Source organism: Trachinotus anak, unplaced genomic scaffold, assembly GCF_046630095.1.
Source record: "Trachinotus anak isolate AG129_WGS33_773 ecotype Australia unplaced genomic scaffold, CSIRO_AGI_Tana_v1 ptg000016l, whole genome shotgun sequence".
NCBI lineage: Eukaryota > Metazoa > Chordata > Actinopteri > Carangiformes > Carangidae > Trachinotus > Trachinotus anak.
In genome coordinates, this window is record NW_027273867.1 from 19,545,522 (window position 1) to 19,565,760 (window position 20,239).

A 20,239-nucleotide genomic window follows, 5' to 3' on the forward strand; every position below is an offset into this window, starting at 1 on the left:
TAGCAGTGACAATGATTGACGCTTGAGGCATGAATGTGCGTTGTGAAGGTTCAGAGTGACAAAGATGTGAGTTCAGTGACATCTGACTGTATTAATCTATTGTACACAGAGCACAGGGAGAACCGCCTTCGGTGCTCACACTGTTTTGTTGATAGACAATCATTGGCTGCGTCCGAAACGACTGATTAATCAAATGCCATGCTCCCTGCTTGGCTCACTGGCCAACAGATCAGAAGATAAAATGGCTACAGGCATGTGGCTAACTTGATTATCAGTTGAAGAGTTTTTTGATTGACAGCTGGCTGCCTCACTGAAAGGCCTCCTGGCTGGCTGTCTTGGAGGTTGCCAGATTACCTGACTAAATGGCTGGTTGTCCAGCCAGCTGGTTAACTGATTGGCTGGCTGGCGCACTGATTGGCTGGCAGGCTAATTGACTTGCAAACAGGAAGGCAACATTTATAGCTGCGAGGAAGCTGAGAAACAACAGGAGCACACTCCACCCAACCATCCTGCGCTGATGACACTCTGATTGCAATCACGACCAGGCACACAAAGAAATGCGCACACACATGCAGACACGTTGACAAATGTACTTATAGTCTGTATAATAACATGCATAACAAGTAGCCAAGAGCACAGACACAAAGCTGACAGGAGCAGCGTACAGCATCGAGCAGTGTGTACAGCATGAACACAGAGCCAAAACAAAATCAAAAGAGCTGAAGTGAAGAAGGTGCTTGTGAAGAAAGTTAAAAGAGACAGGTCCATTTTAATCAGGCCTGATTCTGTGAGGTTGTTTTGCAGGGTACATTTTGCTTTCTGTTGCTCAAAAATGCAGCTTTAAATACCAGGCTGACTATATGAGGGTTACAATATTACAACAGGGCCATGGTTACGGTTTCACTGTAGAGCTGCCACAAACATCAGCACAATTAACCTACCCTGTGGAGTTTTTGACCATTAGTAGCGCTATGGAGCAATGTTTTAATGAGCAACACATATTTCCAAAGGTTTCATGAGGACCAAGATGCATTAAACACTTTTTGCTATACACAGTGTGTTTTTGAATGTAAACGCAACTGCTGTTTGTTTACAAAAGAACGACACGGGGTACCTTTAATATTTTTAAAATGTGCAGTTTATGCATACTCTGCCTGCTTGTCAACTGTTCAAATATTCCCAGTATCTGCCTCTGCTCCCCGTCATCCCACACATTTATTTCTCTGTCTCCTGGACATGTTTCTGCCTTTCAGATGTCTGTAACCTGACCGAAGAGAAATGGTTTGACGTATTGGCTCGGAGCTTTTGGCTGGGTTCGGACTCCTGAATTTTGTTAGCTAAGGTTTGTGCCAAAATGTCATGTCAGCAGCTGCCCCACAAATTCTCCCTATGCTCCATTTCCTCTGTCCCTCCCTCATTCGGACCCACGGTAAACCGAGCAGAATACGGTTCATCCACTCCCGCCCCACTACTTAGCCTATTACAGCCTTTCCCACTCTCCCTTGCGCTGTTGATAAAGTGAGCAGATCAGGTCCCATGCTGCTATGTTAACCTTCCTTGCCACTCACCACATTATATCCTCTGCCACCTACAAAGCACTCTCACCCCCGCCCTCGCCTTCTGATAAACTGAGAAGAGCAAGTCCCATGCTGGCATGTTAACCTGCCTCGCCCACTCACCCCATTACATCCTTTGCCGTCCACGCTGCTCACACTCACACTCTCTCGCCCTCGGCCTAGTCACTAACACCCTTTCATTATGGATAGTCTTCTCCGCAGGGGGCTATCACTTCAAAGACACCCTGCTTACCTTGTCTGTGTTTGTGTGGAGAGGGTGCAGATGACGGGGTGCGATGAGGTGTATGATAGGGAGGGCTGGGGGGGGTAGAGAGGGGTATCATAAAAGCAACTGAGCCAGAGCTGCGCGATTTATGTATTTATTCATTACCAAGGAAGCTGCGTATTAAAAGGTCGGGCAATTTTCCAGGTCACTGACCAAACCCACACAGTGAGGAAGCGAGGGGGATGAAGAGGACAGGAGAGGAGAGACAACACAGAGAGAGAGAGAGAGAGAGAGAGAGAGAGAGAGAGAGAGAGAGAGAGAGAGAGAGAGAGAGAGAGAGAGAGAGAGAAGCTGAGATGGCAATTTGGTAAAGGCGATATTGGCAGTTGGACACACATGGGTGCATTCACACCTCACCTGTGTGTGTGTGTGTTTGTGTGGATGAGACAAGTTTGCCCGAGCGTCCCTGCATGTGTGCGTGCTCTCTTGTTTGTGTGCCAGTGCATCTGTGGTTTGTGTATGCGTTCACGTCTGTCTGCACACCGGCTGTGGTTAATGAGTTTGAAAGGTCAAACGCCTCTCAGAAAGATTAATGGGGTTTCCTGGGCACGGGGGTAATGGTTTACGAGGCCCAGCCGGACACATTTCCAACATGACGGTCATTACCGCCACAGAGCGCAGACAGAAGGAGGGAACGCAAGCAAAGACAAGGGTGAAACAAAAGTGCTGGCCAGCCAGCACTGGGCAGAAAACAATGTGTTTCTGTCCACCTGATGTACATGTGTGAGTCACTCTTGTGCGTGTTTGATTATGTTTGGAAAGCTCATTCAGCAGTCTCATCTCTGAGAAATGAATTGTCAGAGGCAGATTATGGTCTAAAGCAGAATAACTGGAGCAACTGTTTTCCAATTACTACAAATGTATATTCTTGACAAACTGCAACATGTAATTGAAAGGACAAGAAATCTCTTGTGTAAATTATACATCTCCTTCATTTATAAGAACAACCTGTGTCTCGGTCCACTCAGTCTGCTCTCAGTGTGTGGCCATTCTGAAGGCCATCGCCTGCTGTGACCAGCCTCTACTCATTTGGTCTGAAAAGTCCACTTCAGGCTGCTCTTTGTCCAGAACTGACACTTGTGCTGCGATGCATTCAGGGACTGTGGGAATGTGATGGACAGCTCAGGAACTGCAGCCTTTTTAATGGAGGAAGAAAATGACTTAAAAATGTTCTATCAACAACATTTGACGACCAGTAATTTACCTGACAGGGTTTTCTGACACATCAATGCAATGCTGGACCAATTTCACCAAATTTGCCAATTTGTCCCTGGCCTTTTTGGTCTTTTACTCTTTTGGAAGCAGGCTTTTCTGTCACAGTTTCTTTTTTATTTTCAATAGGTATATCAATTTCTAATACTTCTTTCTAAATATACTGTACAAATATAGATGTTATGTCTGATATTTAGTGTAATCAGCTTGTGACCTGTGTGTTTAATACCTCTGTACAAACTGAATTTCCTTGAAGTTCAAGCAGGCTGTGTTTTGCAACATGAGATAATTTTCCTCTTTAACACATTTCACTGATCAAAACAAACACCACACTTGCAACCCGTGCATGAGCATGCACGAGCCGTGTTGAACTTGGATGTTTATCTGCAATTTGCAAGGCATAATTATTTGTGAAATGTTGGCTGCCACCGTTTGAGATCTGCATGTGCAGTAGGCAGCGCCTGGAAACAGCTTTAGTGAAATGGACCCCAGCTCTGCAGCCAACACTTGACTTTCAGATGTCCACAGGTTTCATGCCAGCACCTGAATGCAACACAGAACAGAACAGCCTGTATTCAGACCTCTCTCTCTCTCTCTTTATTTTTGTAATCTCAGTATGTTACCAGTTGCTGCAGTTTGACTTGCTCAAGCTCAGGCCTGCTTACTAAAGTTGCTGTCATTGCCAAAGTTGTCATACGTCTGCCATTAAAGAAACTCAGCTCAACATTTTTAAGATTGGTTTGTTTCTGAAAAACTGCCAAGTGCATACAATTGCGTCTGAGTACATGATAAGGGCCGTTTGTTGCAGTCTATATGCACACATATTATATAACACAACTTTGGGGAATGTTTTAGTGGAATGCATAGAAAAGAATGAATCTTTCATTAACATCCCTGCTGCATCTCTTTGGGTTGGAGATGGTAGATAGTGACTTAAGCAACATGATGGAGCATTTAATCATGAGCAAAGTAGAAAGTAACATGCAGTCTTTTATTCACACACACACACACACACACACACACACACACAGAAAAAATGCAAGGTCTCCTAACATGTTGTCATCAGGTCAGACATGGCAGAGGAGGACAAGCGGACATGGAAAGCACATTAAGAGGCAGCGCTGGCAGGCTGGCCAGCCTCAGCCAGAGCCAGTGAGGCGGACACTGACACAGCAGAGCAAAGATGAAGAGGGGAGACTAATGGCAAAGGGGGAGGGTGGAGTTCAGCTGTAGAGGTGTGTGGGGTCTCCAAGTATGCCACATGTGTGGCTGTGTGTGTGTGTGTTAGATGGTAAGAGAGCATGTGCATGAATCCATACATATGAGAATGAGTAGATGGGGTTTTTTCCTGTTTCTGTAAAACATGTATGGTGCATTTCCAGTTTGGTTCCTGTACACACAGAGAGGACAGGATCAGAAGCTACTCTTGTTAGCTCAGATAACTGTTATGTAACTGAATCAGGACAACTGGACAGTATTGCCTCAGCTGCAGCCAATCCAGAGGCTCAAAGCGTGTTGAGCACTGCTCTAAGATTCATGCACACACAGTGAAATGGGGAAATATTGTTTCAAACTGTAAACTCCTGTTATTTACAATGGTTTTTTTCCTCCATAGAGCTCCATCCAGCCACCCACCTGCAGCATTACACATGTATAGATAGTGCATGGCATTTCCACTTCAGTGGAGTTGTGGATTCAACATATTGTCTCAGCAATGACAACCATCCACAAAGTCTGTTATCCTTCAGAGGAGCATGTGTTACTGCACGTGTTCAAACACAGTGTGTGTATGTGTGTGTGTGTGCGTGTGTGTGTTTCTATCTTCTTGTACATCCCAAGACCTCAGTCACCTCCATAACAGTGTGATGCCACAGCCTAAACCAAGCACAATTGAGGCTGATGGTCTCTAAGCCAACATCTGAAAGGGAGGGCAACACATTTAACCTCTGGTAAAACACTGCCTCAACACACACGCATACGCGCGCACACGCACACACACACACACACACACACACACACACACACACACACACACACACACACACACACACACACAGGTTACACTTCCTTTCCCTGTTTTCCTCACAGAAGCCTGAAAGCTGCTTAATGTAACTCTTTTGTGCAAACTGTTTGAGTGTTCTTTTGTATTCATTTATAGCTGGCTGTGCGACAAATAGCCACTCATGGATAATAAAGATTACCTTGAACTTTGAACCTTGCTGTGACAGAGTGTGCACGATCGGCAAATTTAAGTCTACTTTGGAGTCACATGTGAAGTTGGACAATACTTGAAATTTGCAGTAACAGATTCAGGATCAAGTAAAAAAAGAAATTCAAGTCAATTCAAATCCCATTTTCCAACAATGAGATGAAGGTTCTGGAGTTTCTAGGCGTAGTCATGAGATTTCTAGTTTTTTTTTTTTTTTTGGCCAGCAGCTTCTGTAAGTCTGACCACAGATAAAACAAACAAAGCCTTAAAAGCTCGAAGTCCCACTTGTCTCAATAAATCTGTTGCTCATAGCGAAGCCTAAATGAGTGGGTGATTTTGTTTTCACCAGCGCAAAACAAAGGAAATTAAATGAAATGCCGGGGAGTGTGAGGGTGGAAGACGGACTGAGCTCCTCCGAGTTGTCAGTTCAATTCCCAACATGCCCACCCACATCAAGCCTCGCATTAATGCAGTTAGTGTTTACTCTCAATGCAACACACCCTGAGCAGAGACTTCTGCCAGGAGCACAGCTACAGCTCCGCACAAAGACACATCAGTGACATTTATCAACTTTAGACACCTCAGGACTGAAAATCCTGCCAAATAAAAAAAAAAAATTAAAAAAATAACACTCCTCTAATCCATTAGTATCCCAACAAAAACAGCAAAGATGATTAATGTGTATAGAAATCAGGCAGAAATACATCTTAACTCCAAGGTGCTGGCGGTGTGGGTGGTAGGCATTTTTGATTTGATTTTTTTTTGTTGTTGTTGGATTTATAGACTTTTTTTTGCATATAACCTTTGAAGAACCTTTAGAGAACAGGCCCTGAAGATGTTTACATTGTGCTCTGACATGAAAGCACACTTGCCAAAGTAGCTCAGTGTGGGCTTTAAGACTTCTAGCCTCCACTATTCACATAAGCTTCAATGACTATATTTGCTCACTCGCCTGTATGAATAAACATACTGATAACTTCCTGCTGTGCACTTGTCCTCGTCTTCCCGCCTCATGATGAAGTGTGTATGTGTACAGTTTGTTCAAATTTGGTAATTTCTTGTACAATGTCGGCAATAAACAACTGAAAATGTTTTATATTCTACTGTAGCGCTGGAAAACTGAAACTTAATTTCATTATCAGCCATGATTCATTTTACACGCAGCAAATCGTTTCAGAAACTGGACCCAGTGAATATTTAATTCATTTTTTGTGCTGATAATTTATTTGAATAAAATGTGTTATTTTGTTTGTTTTGACCAACTTGTTGGTTCCTCGGCTAATTGTTTGAGCGCTGTCCTGCTTTTTAAGTTTCTCTTCTCCCACTGTCATTGCTGATTTGAGCCAATATTCTCAATGTGAGCCCATATTCATCTCCTTTTTTTGTGCTGAATTACTTTGCTTCAACAATTTCATTGTCTCCTGCATAACTTAATGACATTGCATCTTATTTCATTACAATTCAACATTAATAAAAAAGTTGGTTAAGAAAATGTTAAAACACACAGTGGCTGTTGCACACAGGCCCCCGCCCACCCCCACCCCCACCCCCACCCACAGGCAGCAGCTGAAGGAAATGTTTCATCAATAAAATGAGAACCCAAATTCCAAAGTCCGTCAGCAGTTCCTGGATCTATCACAGGCAGCTGCACAGAGCCACTGCCTCACTGTCCAATATGGCTGAAACACCTGCTCAACCCACGTCTTTCCTCCCATGTGTGCATACACTTACACACAAAGACGCACACACACACACACACACACACACACACACACACACACACACACTTTTCCGATTGCTCGTTCTTGCCGATCCAGCAGAATAACCCCGATGCTGTGGTAGCGTCCTTACCCTTAACAAAGGAAATCAGGTGACCCCATCGGGATCCAATAGACACACATACTCGTACACACACACACACACACACACACACACACACAAACAATTCATCAGTCTATCAGTCTCAGTCAATATGTTCCAGTGGAGTGGGAGGTAAATAAGGATCTGGCTGAGCTGCTGCATTGACTTGTTATAGGAACCCTTGGTCTGTTTCATTACATGTAACATACAGTACAAGAGCTGCGGAACAAAGCTGTGGTGGCAGCTTACAACTCCCTCATCACTTGCTCCCTTCCCACTGGCCTTTTCCCCCCTCCAATTTTCTTTCTGTCACTCCCTCATCCGCTGCTCCTTGCTCAGCATTCCTCTTTCCTCACCCCTGAATTTGAAACACCACTTCTCCTATTTTTTCTGCTTGTAATGCATCTTTTTTTATTTTATTTTTATTTTTTTTAGATGACTCCCCTCTTTCTCCCCCTCCCACGTGCCTCTACCCATCCTCCTGTCTTCACCCTCTTCTCATCTCTCCTGAAAATGACGACTTCCCTGAGGCCTCGGCAGGAGGAGGAGAGTGACGTGGCGCCGTGCCTGCCATCTTCACAAATCACTCTGACCTCTCATACTCACAGAGGTCACAGTCATCTGATCCAGCACACACGCGTCCGAGGCTGCCCCTGCCAGCCAAAGACGGACCCACGCAGCCGGGGCCGGCAGAGGCAGCGGCAGCAGAGCAGAAAGAAGCCTGCATAAATCACACGCAATTAGTCCCAAATTGATGCCTGGGAGGGTGGAGCGCTGCTTCTCTTTTAGTCTGGCAATTGCTGGTAAACCCAATATTAGTCAATCAGATTGCTTCTAAGTACTAATTATAAGAATCAGTAATCACATATCATGAGTGGAGTTTAATGTTGAACACTCACTTCAATTGACTTGTGTGCAAGTAAACAGATACAACAAGGTTTTCCATCGAGATAGAGCAGGTTTTTCAAATTAATCTCAGTAAAGTGAGCTGCAGGCCAGTTACTGTACGTTGAACCTTTAATAGCTTCTAATCCATGGATTACACCTGTCCTGTCCTTCAAAAGACAAAGAGAAGTGAACAGGACACAAACCCCACAAAACCTCAGATTAGATTTAAAATAAACATTTAATGCCACTTTTTTAAGCAAAAGTAATATGTTAGTAATATGACTTTATTAAGGTTAGTTACAATGCTTCTAACCTGACAGAAAATGTTGAAGGAAAACTAAAGATGCATTTATTTCAGAGTGGAACTGCGTCAGGATTTGGTTTCAAACTGTCTGTTTTTATGAGAACTCTCTCTCTCTCTCAGCGTCACAAACAATCATGGTGGAAAAAAAAAATGTGAGCTGTAAATCTTAAAAATCACACATGACACAAGAGGTTTGAGCAGCATGCCAGCGTAATGAGGCTGCAGGTAAACAATAGTCTGCATGTCTGCCAAGAACATAGTGCAGTGAAGTCAGCCTCGGCCATTCTGACTCCACCAGGCATCAAGCAAAGCTGCCGCCGCACAAGCAGGATGATCCCACAGGTTACGCTGCAGTTTCTGAGTCTCTCTCGCCCTCAATCACTCCGCTCCCCTCTCTCTCTCTCTCTCTCTCTCTCACTCTGCCTCTATTGTTCTGTACCTGGCTTGTGCCCCCTCTCTGCTTGCTGCAGAATGGATGGATGCAGAGGGAGGGAGAGAGGGAGGGAGGAGAGAGGAGAAGTAAATGAGATCCCGATGAGATGCCAAGGTGTGTTAGCGGTGAGGCGCGGGGAATGAGAAAAGCGGCCTGAAGGGAGGGGGAGTGGCTAGATTGACTGTGTGTGAGGTGCTGGTGTTGGATGGTGGACTCCTGGCTCTGCCTGGACGGAGCCCCCCCCCCCAGGCCATATTAGCGTCTGCTAAGTCAGCTCAGGATGCAGGAGGTATGTGCAGGATAGGAGGAAAGAAAAGGAAAGGAGAGGAGGATGACATATGAGAGGACAGTGGGAAGAACAAAGGAAGACAGGAGGGGAAAGAAGAGTTGAGCACAGAAGGAAGGAAGAGCTAACAATATAAACAAGACAGGAAAATGCTGTTGGCACACGAGGAGAAATAGAAGCTGAGGCCAGACACAAAGGGACATGTAAAACTGTGAATAAGAGCTAATAACGGATTAGGCACAAGGGTGGACTAGAAAAGAGAAATTTCATGAATGGTGATCAAAGAGCCGCATAAATATTGTAATACAATATAACACAGGCTTTAATAGATCCTCTCAAAATCCCAAATGCAGGAGAGACTAATGCCTAAATAAACACACACACCACCTCTCTAATGAAAAAAAGCTGTTTCACTCTAAGAGGACACACACACAGGCAGGTAGGTAAATTGCCTCATTTAATATGGACATAATGGCAGAGAAGTAAAAAAGAAAGAAAAAAAATTCTCTCCAGTGCTTTCTTATCTTCCAAATCCTTACGAACAGCGGGAGGAGTCGCTGCCAATAGCTGCCTTCAGGAGCACATTGCTTTCACAGCAATTAATCGCAACATCAATTAAACAAAAGCTAGCATCCAAATCCGGCTACCCAGCATTCCAGGGAACCAAATCAATCTGGCAACGAGTCCGCGTGTGGTGCATTCAATGCTCCAGAGGAAGGGGGGGGGGGTGCCCTCTATCACATCATGCGTGTGCGCACAAGTGTGTATGTTTCATGAGGAAGACTGCATGCAAGCGCGACATGTACGTGTCACGTGAGTGTGTGCATTTGACCCTGAGTTGCGTGTGTGTGCCAGGAGTGCATTAATGTGTGTCAATGATGTATGGCTGTGATGTCTTTATGTGTGCCAAAAGTATAGGTTAGAGTATATGTGTGTACAACTGCTGATGTGTGTGTTTGTGTGCACATGCATATGTGTGTGTATCCAAAAACCACTCAGCTATGCCTGGATAGTAAAGCCCCTCTTTAGAAAGCGCCTGTGGGTCTGAAGCCATTATGTTCTTTTCCACTTCACAGTCTCAGACCTGATTAGAATCACTTCCCTAGCTTCACCTGAGCCAACTGGTCTCTGTCTCTCTCTCTCACACACACACACACTCACACACACACACACACACACACACACACACACACACAATCTGCGTGTTAGTTTAAACTCATAAGTTTCATAGGGTTACAATACCTCGGCTAACTGGTGAGTGCAGAAAGTGTTTATCTGTGGCAAACAGCCAGGTTGCTGGTAAACTGTTGGACCACAGTAGCAGCTCCCTCACACACTTCAGTACAGATGCACAGGGGCAATTAAACAAGCCAGCAATCCAAATCCCAGTCCCACATCAGCATTAAATCTTAATAAAACACTCTCTGAATCAGACATTGTTCCTATGCATTCCAGTGTGGATTCTTGGTTTAATGCTGATGGAAGGACAAAGAGAAACCTGCACAATTCCTGCTCCATTGTTCAAAAAATATATACTTGTTACAGAGGAGTGGAGCTGAAAAACAGAGGAGAGTTGCATGCAGTGGCTTGGGCACTAAAGCATCAGCCTCTAATGCTTCCTGTGGTCCGTGCCACAGCATCAGTGACTTAAGAGTAAGAAAAGACAAAGAAACCAGTTGCACAAAGATGCCCTAACACAATTCAAATGAGTGTGACAGCGGAGCAGGGATTTCTGTCTTATTAGAACAGCTGTGAGAGAAACTGACTCTTACTCTCTGAATAAATCACAAACTGGGTACTCAAGCAGACAGTGGATCTGTATGTGGCACCAGAAATGATTGAAATACAGCTCGGTTTTGGTTTTTGGAACATGGAACATTTTTTTTTTTTTTTTTTGAACAACTTGTCCACATCAGCCATTAAGTTCATAATGACGGAGGGGATGCTGTGAATAATAATCAACTGTGCGGGTTTTTGTTGCACTAAAGAGTCTTTTTGTTTGAATCACAACTGCGTGACTTTAATCGTGTCCGTCTCACTGTGATATATTTGCTCTGATGTTCGGGTTATTCGGGAATAAACGCTTTGAGTTCACGGAGCACAGATGCGTAAATCTGTCATAGAGGAGCTTTAAGAAACGCGCCTCTCCATCATCAGGCAAAAACAAACATTTGCAGTAATAGTATTAACAATGAATTAAAAAAACAAAACACTATGTCTCTTTTCTGAGTCGACTGAAATGAATGATCTCTCGTTATTGCCGATCGGGCACCTGCTTCCCGTCACAGGACAAGCGCGAATGCCAAACTATCTCCGCCGCGGACATCTGTCTGCCGACCAGCGCTGCCTGCTGCTGCGGCCAGTTTGGCAACAACCGAGCCAGGAAAAACACATGTCTCCACGTACCTTCCTCGGCGTGACAGTCTTCCACTTGGTTCAGCAATAATATCCAAAGCACCGAAATCAGCGTTTTACGGAGATCCATGTTTGTCTGGCCAGTTCCGCGGGGCTCTTGTCATCTCTCTCCAGCCTGCGCGCAACGCACCGCAGCAGAGACGCGCTCAGTGTTTGAATGGAGCGGATGCCGTCTGGGCAAGTAGTGCGGGAACCGGGGAGCCACACGGCCTATTTGATATCTCGGGGGAGGGTTTTGTCGAGGAGATTGACACCGGGCGAGCGCAATGAAGTGGGATGTGGAGTCGAGGGTACGGGAGGGTCGACCTATCAAAGAGCTGCAAACCTGAACTCTCCGCGCCAGGTGTTTCCACTAGAGTTAACGGAGTCGAGCCTGCAGCAGTTTTTTTTTTAAGGACCTAGGTTTGTGGATGTGGTGTCAGAGGCTGTTAGTGAGTTTGATGGGGATTATATCCAGAGTCCTGCACTTTGATGACTGTTTAATGATCAAAGTATCTTGGCTCTAAAGTGGGGTCCAGGATTCAATAGGGGTCCTAAAGGAGACTGCAGAGGACCCTCAATGTAATATTAATATGTTAACCCAGTGATTTTCACAGGGGTACACACTGGAAGCTCAATTGAAACCCTTTAAATACAGGGAAAAAAGCTAGAAACCAACAGTCTTGGTTTAATGCCAGTATTTTTTATTCCGATTAGTCAACTAAAAGAGAAAAAGCCTATTTTTTCATCACAGTAAATTCTTCAAATATGTTATATTTAAAAACTTATATGGTGAAAATTTAAATAATGTGCACTTTAAAAATCATTGTATGGAATAGGAACATAACCCCACAGTGACAGTAAAGAAAAAATTGCATAGTAACAGACTGGTATCCCTCAGGGAACTGACCTGGGAACATGTATCTATTTATCTATTTATCTATTTATTTATTTATTTATTTACTTATTTGGGCTTGGCAGAAACTCTGTAGTTACATATACCAACACACAGCTCGAAGGTTTTCTTATTCTTGACTACACGACTGATCTTTCTTTAAAGACTTTAAAAAGATCCTCGGGGTGTCTTTTCCTTGTTATCACACATAACAAAGCACGGGGTCCCCTTCTGGGAAATCTTATAAATCCGTGTCAGTGTTTCCAAATCCTTCAACACAAACAAATGAAAACATTGATCAGGTTATTTGGGAAAGAAATGTTTGAATAAATCTACAGTAACACAGCAGCATTCAATCAGCCTAATTGATACATGCATATATAGATAACAGCTGAATTATTTTTCTTTCGCACAAATTGTCCACAAATAGACTTGGGATCATTTCTGTAATGAAAATCACTTCCTTGCTCAGGGGACTATTGATTTGATGCTACTTAAAGTGAGGAGCCATGTTCACAGTCTTCTGCGCCGAGCAAATATTATCGAGCTTTTCTCCTGAGTTTGTTTGTGCTTCTTCAGACAGCAGGAGAGCAAGATGAACTGAAACATGGAAAATGCTGTTTCAAGGGTTTGCATCATTGTAACACATAGACTACAATAAGAGTCCCCATGCTCTATATCTCATTGTCATAGCTGCATGCACACAGGCAGTGAACACACACTTTGCCCTGAATTGATCATTCTCACAGTTTAGCTTGGAAAGCAATACAGTTTATTGCTGATTGACAAGCGAGATAGTGTTTTTTTTTTTAAAGAGAAAAAGAGAAAACTAGTGGTGTGAACACAGGTTGTATCTCCAATCGATACAGTCTGAATCTTTCTGAAAGGAGAAGGCTGCAGGACATCCAAACAGCTCTCTCTATTACATATCCATTTAAAAAAAAAAAAGAAGAAATAAATACATGGCTCATTCAAAACTTCAAATAGATTGTGGATCTCTTGGAGGAAGCTCATCAAGAAGATAAAAGTACTGCTCAGTCAGTTCCTTTAGTGAGATTCAGCTGTACTCAAGAATATGTTGCTATTCTTCTGTTTAAAGAGCAATTCAGGCCGAGTGGCTGTGAGGATGACAATCAACAAATACAAACAAACAATGTGAAACTCTGTCATTCACCAGTCTATTAGGTGTACGAAATGATCCCTCCAGTTTTCACTTGCAATACACTGAAATTTACAGCTTCCTGAGTGAAGCCTGAATGCAGAGTTCAGAATCCATTTATTTTCAGCATTTCTTTTGATCAGAAGAATTTTTGATCCTCAAAAACACAGACCGGCCTTCGTGTTGCCTTGATGACACTGAGCCTCCACTTGGCAGCTCTTCCATATGCACGACCAGCCTCTGCTATTTAGCTACTTTTCCAACTTTAATGTGGTGCAAATTAAAAGGCTAGTCAGCACACCTCATTTTCCCCTGCAGCAAGCCCTGCAACTGCCGGACATAAAACAGCTCTGTAATAAATGTAATAAGCACTTATAATACCACACACACACACTCACACACACACACATTGTAGACAGCTCCTCCTATATGCTCCATAATCATCGGTAAGACTCATTACCACAGTTATCACCCAGCCCCCTCTCCATCCCTGCTCTCTCGACTCAACACACACACACACGCACCTAAACACACACACGCACACAGATTATGGACCATCAGCCTGACTGATCCTCCCCAGCAGGGGGGCTGGTTGCCTCAGTTCTGGGAGCTGATGAACATGATCATCTGTCCTCCTCTGTGGTCATTACTCACCGGGGACAGAGGCCAGCAGCTCCACTCACTCACTCGCTCTCTCGCTCACTCTCTCTCGCTCTCTCTCCTCACCGTCCATTACACACACGCACGCAACCTCTCTCTTTCATGCTCGCCGTCTCACACCACACACCCTCAGCTCCCACATCTGCCAAATTTCAAAATGTGGTGTCGCTGTTATGGTTTCATCACAACAATACTGTCATCCGCATTCTGCCATTGGGATTTTTACAGTTCAATAACAAGGCTGCTGTGTTTTTTTTTTATAGTTTTCTTATTGTCAACAAATCCAACCCAACTCTCCAAAGACCAAAACCAACAATTTCTCAGTGCACTTCTAAACAATTTCCAACATCTCTACCCCGCCTGTGGCACTCCACTCAAAGCCCACTGGTTCCTCCTGAAAATATAAATCTTTAAAGATGCTTCAAAACATATTTAGTTTTACTTTTAAAAGAGACTGAAACAGCTGGGCACTGTAGTTTTGAACAAGTCATACTCCATCAGGTGCAAACAGTGCATTTTCCAGGGACTATTTTCAAATGCGGATTAATACACTCCAGTGAGTATTTCAGGCAGCAGGACAGCGTTTGTTGGATTAATTTAAAAAAAAAATAGGACAGTGGCCATGTTCATTGTAATGAAGCAACATGTCAACCTGTGCAGCGGTCCTGGTTGCTGATGTGTTTCTAATCAACCTGGAGGCCGCACACAGTTATTATCGGCAGCACTGCTGAGGTGGTTTGGGCGGATGGTGGACGTACAAAACGCACAACTGACACACCAGAGACGTTTGAGGTACAGTTACTACAGGTGAATACTGTGCTGCGAGATCACAAGTGTTGGTGGACAACTTGTTTTGTTGTGTTGTTGTGAACATTTTGCTGATATGTTCAGTATTAACGTACAGTATTTGTAACTTGACAACATACTGTATCCTCATTATGTTACAGTGATAGAAAGTGCGACCTGATCACAAGTCTGTTTACAATAGTTGTATATAAATGTAATTTGGAGGAGACAGGGTTGTTTTAACAGTTTCTGGGCAATGAGGGAGGTCTATGGCACAGAGGAATAAGCTATACTACACATGACACTTCTTAGTTGGATTAATTAATTGTTGGTTTTGATATTTTAATGGCATTTGTCTACAAATTAAATCAATCCATTCCCACATATCATGGGTTAATCTGCAGCAGCAACCACCCCTCCTCCACCCCCCTCCCATGCCCCCACCCAAAGCCTGTCTGCCTGCATTACTGATCAGGAACACAATGACCAGGATAAATAAAAAATGGATGTAAATGACAATCTGATATCATGCAGAGGGGGAGGGGGGTGTTGAAGCAGTAAATACATGTCAATTCCAGAAAGCACCTCAGACACACACACACACACACACACACACACGCAGCTCACTCCTGCTGCTTCATCATGCGACAATTTCATGCTGATGCTCTTTACTGGCCCCTCCCTCTCTGCTCCTTCTCACATACACACCAGAGAGAGAGAGAGAGAGAGAGAGAGAGAGAGAGAGAGAGAGAGAAAGAGGAGAAGAGGAGAAGAGGAGGAGGAGGAGGAGGAGGAGGAGGAGGAGCGGAGTCACTTGACCTTTTCTGTTCCCTGGCTGTTTTCCCAGTCATCCAAGCAGAACAAGGGGGGGGGGGGCAAAGAGATAATGGGAAAAGAGGCGTGTTATGTGTGTGTGCACATACATGAATACAGGTATGCAAGTGTACACACTGTGGAACCACCTGAAATCGAGGTCTTCATGGAAGATCTGCATCCACGCTGGAACATCTGACGACATGAACGCAGACACACGTCCTGCTCCTCCTTCTCTTTCAGTGGGCGAGCAACAGGCGCGTGCACCACGGCCATCATCTGGTCAGGAGTGGGACAGACAACCTGACTACGTGGTCTCAGGTTTTTCTGAACAGTGTTTCATGTAAACCACAGTGTTCCCAGTTCAACTCCAGTTGTGTACCTCAGTTGTATGTCATGTTATTCTCTCTCTCTGTTCCCTGTCTAGACAAAAATGTGTAAAAAAGTTTAAAAAAAAAAAAATCTATGCTGGGTTTTAAAGACTGTCATCTGAGAAAATAAACACTGGATTAAAAAAAACAATAGTTGAATTGTGTGGTCCACAACTGTATACTGTTGTTTTAACATGCTGTATACTGTACGTGCACAAATACAGCAACTTAATGGCATGAAGAACAGAGGAAAGGGGATTTGGACTGGCAGCTGTGTGATCTGCCCATTTGGCTTCTGTGGCTTGCAATCAGACTGAAAACAGGCCTGCACTCAAACAATGCAGGGGGGCTGCGATGGTGGGGGTGTGTTGATTATGGTACAGGTGAGACAATGAAACACAGTCTGAGTTTAAGTAAGAGATCAATGTGTTTGCCAAAACACCGCACAACCGTAATACTCGCAAACAGGATTCGGTCGCAGCTATTTTACTTTCTGTTGTGACCATCGGTTCATGTTACGGAGGAACCAAAGCAGGAATGTGCGCTTGTGTGTACCTGAAATACAGCATCTGACTGGATGACATCGCAATGGGTTGAGCCAGGTTCGACATTTTAGCTGGAGTCCTCTGCACCGGTTCCTCCAGCGCACAGCCGAACTCCTTCAGTGAATGAAGGGGTTGTGTATTTTTTCATGCACGCTTCATGTCGCCGTGAACCAGCTTTCATGTGGATGTGGTGTAAGTTACAGTGAGGAAGGTGAGCAGTTTCAGGTTTGACTCCCCTCTCATTCCTCCTCCTTTATAATGTCACAGCAATCTTTTGACACCCTATGGGATTTAAGGAAAACACAGGGGGACTGAGAAGGACTGTGATGGGAGGTGAGGAAGGGGGAAAAAAGAGGAGAGGAGAGGAGAGGAGAGGAGAGGAAAGGAAGGAAGGAGGTGGCAGAGGAAGCGTGTGTTTGATAACAATAGGCTACAAGTCCCAGATGTATTGTACCATAGCTGTGTTATTCCCTCGACGGGACCCTGTAAACGCTGCCAAGTGAAAAGGTGTTAATGTGTCTTTGAAAGAGATATACGCCTACACACATATACCGCACACTGACGCACACATGCAAGGATGTGTCGCCTTAGCACACACACACATACACACTCACAGCAGTGGTGACAATAATGGATACAGAGTGTTTCAAATGGACACAGGGGAGTGGGCGTCACTCTTTGCTTTACTCAGACGGGGGTGCAGAGAATCGTCATTCCCTTTATGAGACGATTAGCTGCCAGGCGTTAATCACACCAACATTTCATAATGAAATTAGATTACAGATACGCTCTAACAATATCTGTGGACGGATTGTTTTTATTGCCTTCATTAGTATTTCTATAATAGCCTGCTTGTGATTTGTTGGTAGATTTATTACAATCATACTTTTCTTTTATTAATGCAAATGAGATAATAACGTTTACATGTGGTTTGACTATAAATCAGACTTTAAATGATTTCTGCTGCTGAAAGTGAGAACAGAGAAAAGGTCATAGTTCATGAACCGTACTTAAACTTGTGGCTCAGAGAGTTTACCAGGAAGTTGTAGAGTCACTTTTTGTCTTTATATCAACCTCACTGGGAAATCAGGTCACTCGGGTGTCCGGGCGGCGCGTCCGGGGAAAGATGGGTAAAGCAGCCCATGGGAGGGTGGCTATCATTGGCTAATGAGTTTTTGTGTTACAATTAGTTCCAGTACAAGAGTTAGTGGTGTCATCAAGGTCATTTTGAAACAGTCACATAAGGACACAACGTCTCAGTGGTGGGAAAAGTTCTTCCGATTCTTTACGGTAAAAATCCCAGAGCAACAAAGTAAAAAATACCTCACTACAAGTAAAAGACCTGCATTCTAAAGAGTGAGGATGAATGCTGCTTTATATGAAGTACTGGAAACATTTACTCCTCAAACTGTTTCAAAATGAAATCGCCTGAGAGGTTAAGAGGAGATGTTACTCTGGTGAAGCTGCTGACAACTCATATAACCCGAAACCGAGTTTTTTGGAAGGGGCCACATGCCAAAAAGGTGGGAAACCACAGCTTTAATCATTGACTATGTGTTGTATTTTATTACCTCATCATATTTCTTATGTAAAACCTTAATCTGAAGAGTAATCAGTCATTGTAGCTGTGAGATAAATGATCATTACCTCCCACTACTGCGTGGTCTGCAGGTCGGCTAAAATTACTCCCTGACAACATTTTGAAAGTTTTCCATACACCTTAAATGCTCATTTCAAAATGTGATTGATGATTAAATGGCTTAACTTACCCAGAATCCTTTTCTCAGAATGTTATTTTGGCTGGGTGAAATGAATGCTCTCGGGGCAGATGGCACTTTGTTCAAAGGGCACACGTCTCTCTCTCCAATTAGCTTGATAACACTACTCACGGACACTGTGGACAAAAAGAAAGAGTCTTTTGTAATTGAGGTGATGCTGCTTTTGAAGTGGGACCGTTTCCAGATGAGTTTGTGCCTCTTTGCGTCTGCCCTGACATTTTTTGCTTGAGCATTTGAGCTACTGGAATTACAAGGAAGCACAGCGGGGTTCAATTTTTAATGCCAGTCACAAACATTTCGCTTACACCATTCTTATACCCAATTTTCTGAGATGAAGAGGACAAGAACATTTGAAAAACCACTGGATTGTATTAAGTATGAAGTTATCCTGAAAAATATGAGATAGCTCAGGGCGGAAAAGATAAAACTTGAGAAACAAACCCGGCTCTGTTGTTACTGACAAACTTTTTATCTTTCCTCTGTGAAGCTTCATCTTTTAATTTTGTTAGCGGAGGGTGAAAGGAGAGAAGACAAGGTGATTAGATGGACACCAAGAAAGAAAAGGTGTGGAGAAAAATGTAAAGATACACGAGGCTTAAAGCGAGCAAGAGAAAGAGAGGGATGTTGAGGTAGAAAGCAGGACACAGTGAAGGCAGGGCCAAAGCAACTGTCAAGTAGCCATGTGGCAGTTTGCAGATAAGGCCCATGACTAAGTAATCAGGAATATACAGTGTGATCTACTGGTTGCCGACACATTCCCGGATATGACATCTGCCCCGCAGCCTCATTTCTCCAACACAGCAGGCCGATTCCGAGGCGACTCACTCGGCAGGAACTGAATCCGATATCGTTTTTTCCAAAGGATTGTTATTCCAGCCGCCACTGCTACTGTGCCAGTATTTTTAAATATCAACACAGATAGCAAAAACCTATCGTGACTTCAGATAAAGTTCAATTATACAGTTTACACAAACCGCCTTAGTTCATATGGAGCTGTATGTGTGTGTGTGTGTGTGTGTGTGTGTGCCTGTTCCTCTTTAACAGGATGATCCTTTTATATTTAAATCTGTGTGTGAGTGTGTGTGTGTGGTAGTTCAGGGTTGCGGGGTGGTTTATCAGACACTGAAGACACTCTGTGCAGGTGATGGGAGATTAGGGAACGCCACTGTTTCCAATTTTTAGGGCTGACTTCAGACAGCCAGGAAAATGGAACAACTGTGACTTCTTTTCCTTTTTCTTCACCTCTGTCTTTTTTCCTCCCCTTCTCCTCTACATACCCTTCGTCCCACTTCGTCTTACCTGCCTGTTTTTCTATTTGTATTCTGTTTTTCTTCCACAAAATAACTTGAGCAATAGTTTGTGTTTTATAGCTTCAGAGTTGTTTAGAATCTAAACAAGGTTCTCATCATTAAAAAGGTAGAAGCCAAAAAGATTTTTATGGATAACCTTTGAAGAAAAAAAACCAAACTGTTTCATCTTTACTGCCAAACAGCATTGGGCTGTGTTAGGAAAAGTGCCAGAAGTGTGAGCTACCAACATAGTTAAACATGCAAAACCAACTTTGTTGGCTCCAGCTGAGAAAATGAAGCAGGGCGCAGTATCAAGCATTAAATTTTGTGCTTAATAACCAGGGTGATCCCTGCAGCTGTTAGCCACATTTTAGAGCTATGTGCATTTGTTTTCCTCCTCATGGAGGAAAGGTGAGAGAGAGAAGGGCAAAAATCAATCCAGTCGAGTATGAGAGAAGCAGAGAGAAGAAAGAGAGAGAGGAGAGAAGGAGCGGCGGACTGAGAGTGAAAAATGT

At 43.7% G+C, this 20,239-nt stretch overlaps 1 protein-coding gene across 5 annotated transcripts in view; it reads right to left on the reverse strand.

The window, feature by feature from the left end:
- Positions 1-11,762, reverse strand: part of LOC139634054 (ephrin type-A receptor 7) — a 146,509-nt gene extending 134,747 nt beyond the window's left edge. For all 5 annotated transcript variants that reach the window (XM_071500291.1, XM_071500293.1, XM_071500294.1 and 2 more), the window contains exon 1: positions 11,441-11,762. In XM_071500291.1, the coding sequence (XP_071356392.1) occupies positions 11,441-11,519 (79 nt within the window). In that variant the 5' untranslated portion in view covers positions 11,520-11,762. The remainder of the gene's footprint in view (positions 1-11,440) is intronic.
- Positions 11,763-20,239: the final 8,477 nt, after the last annotated feature.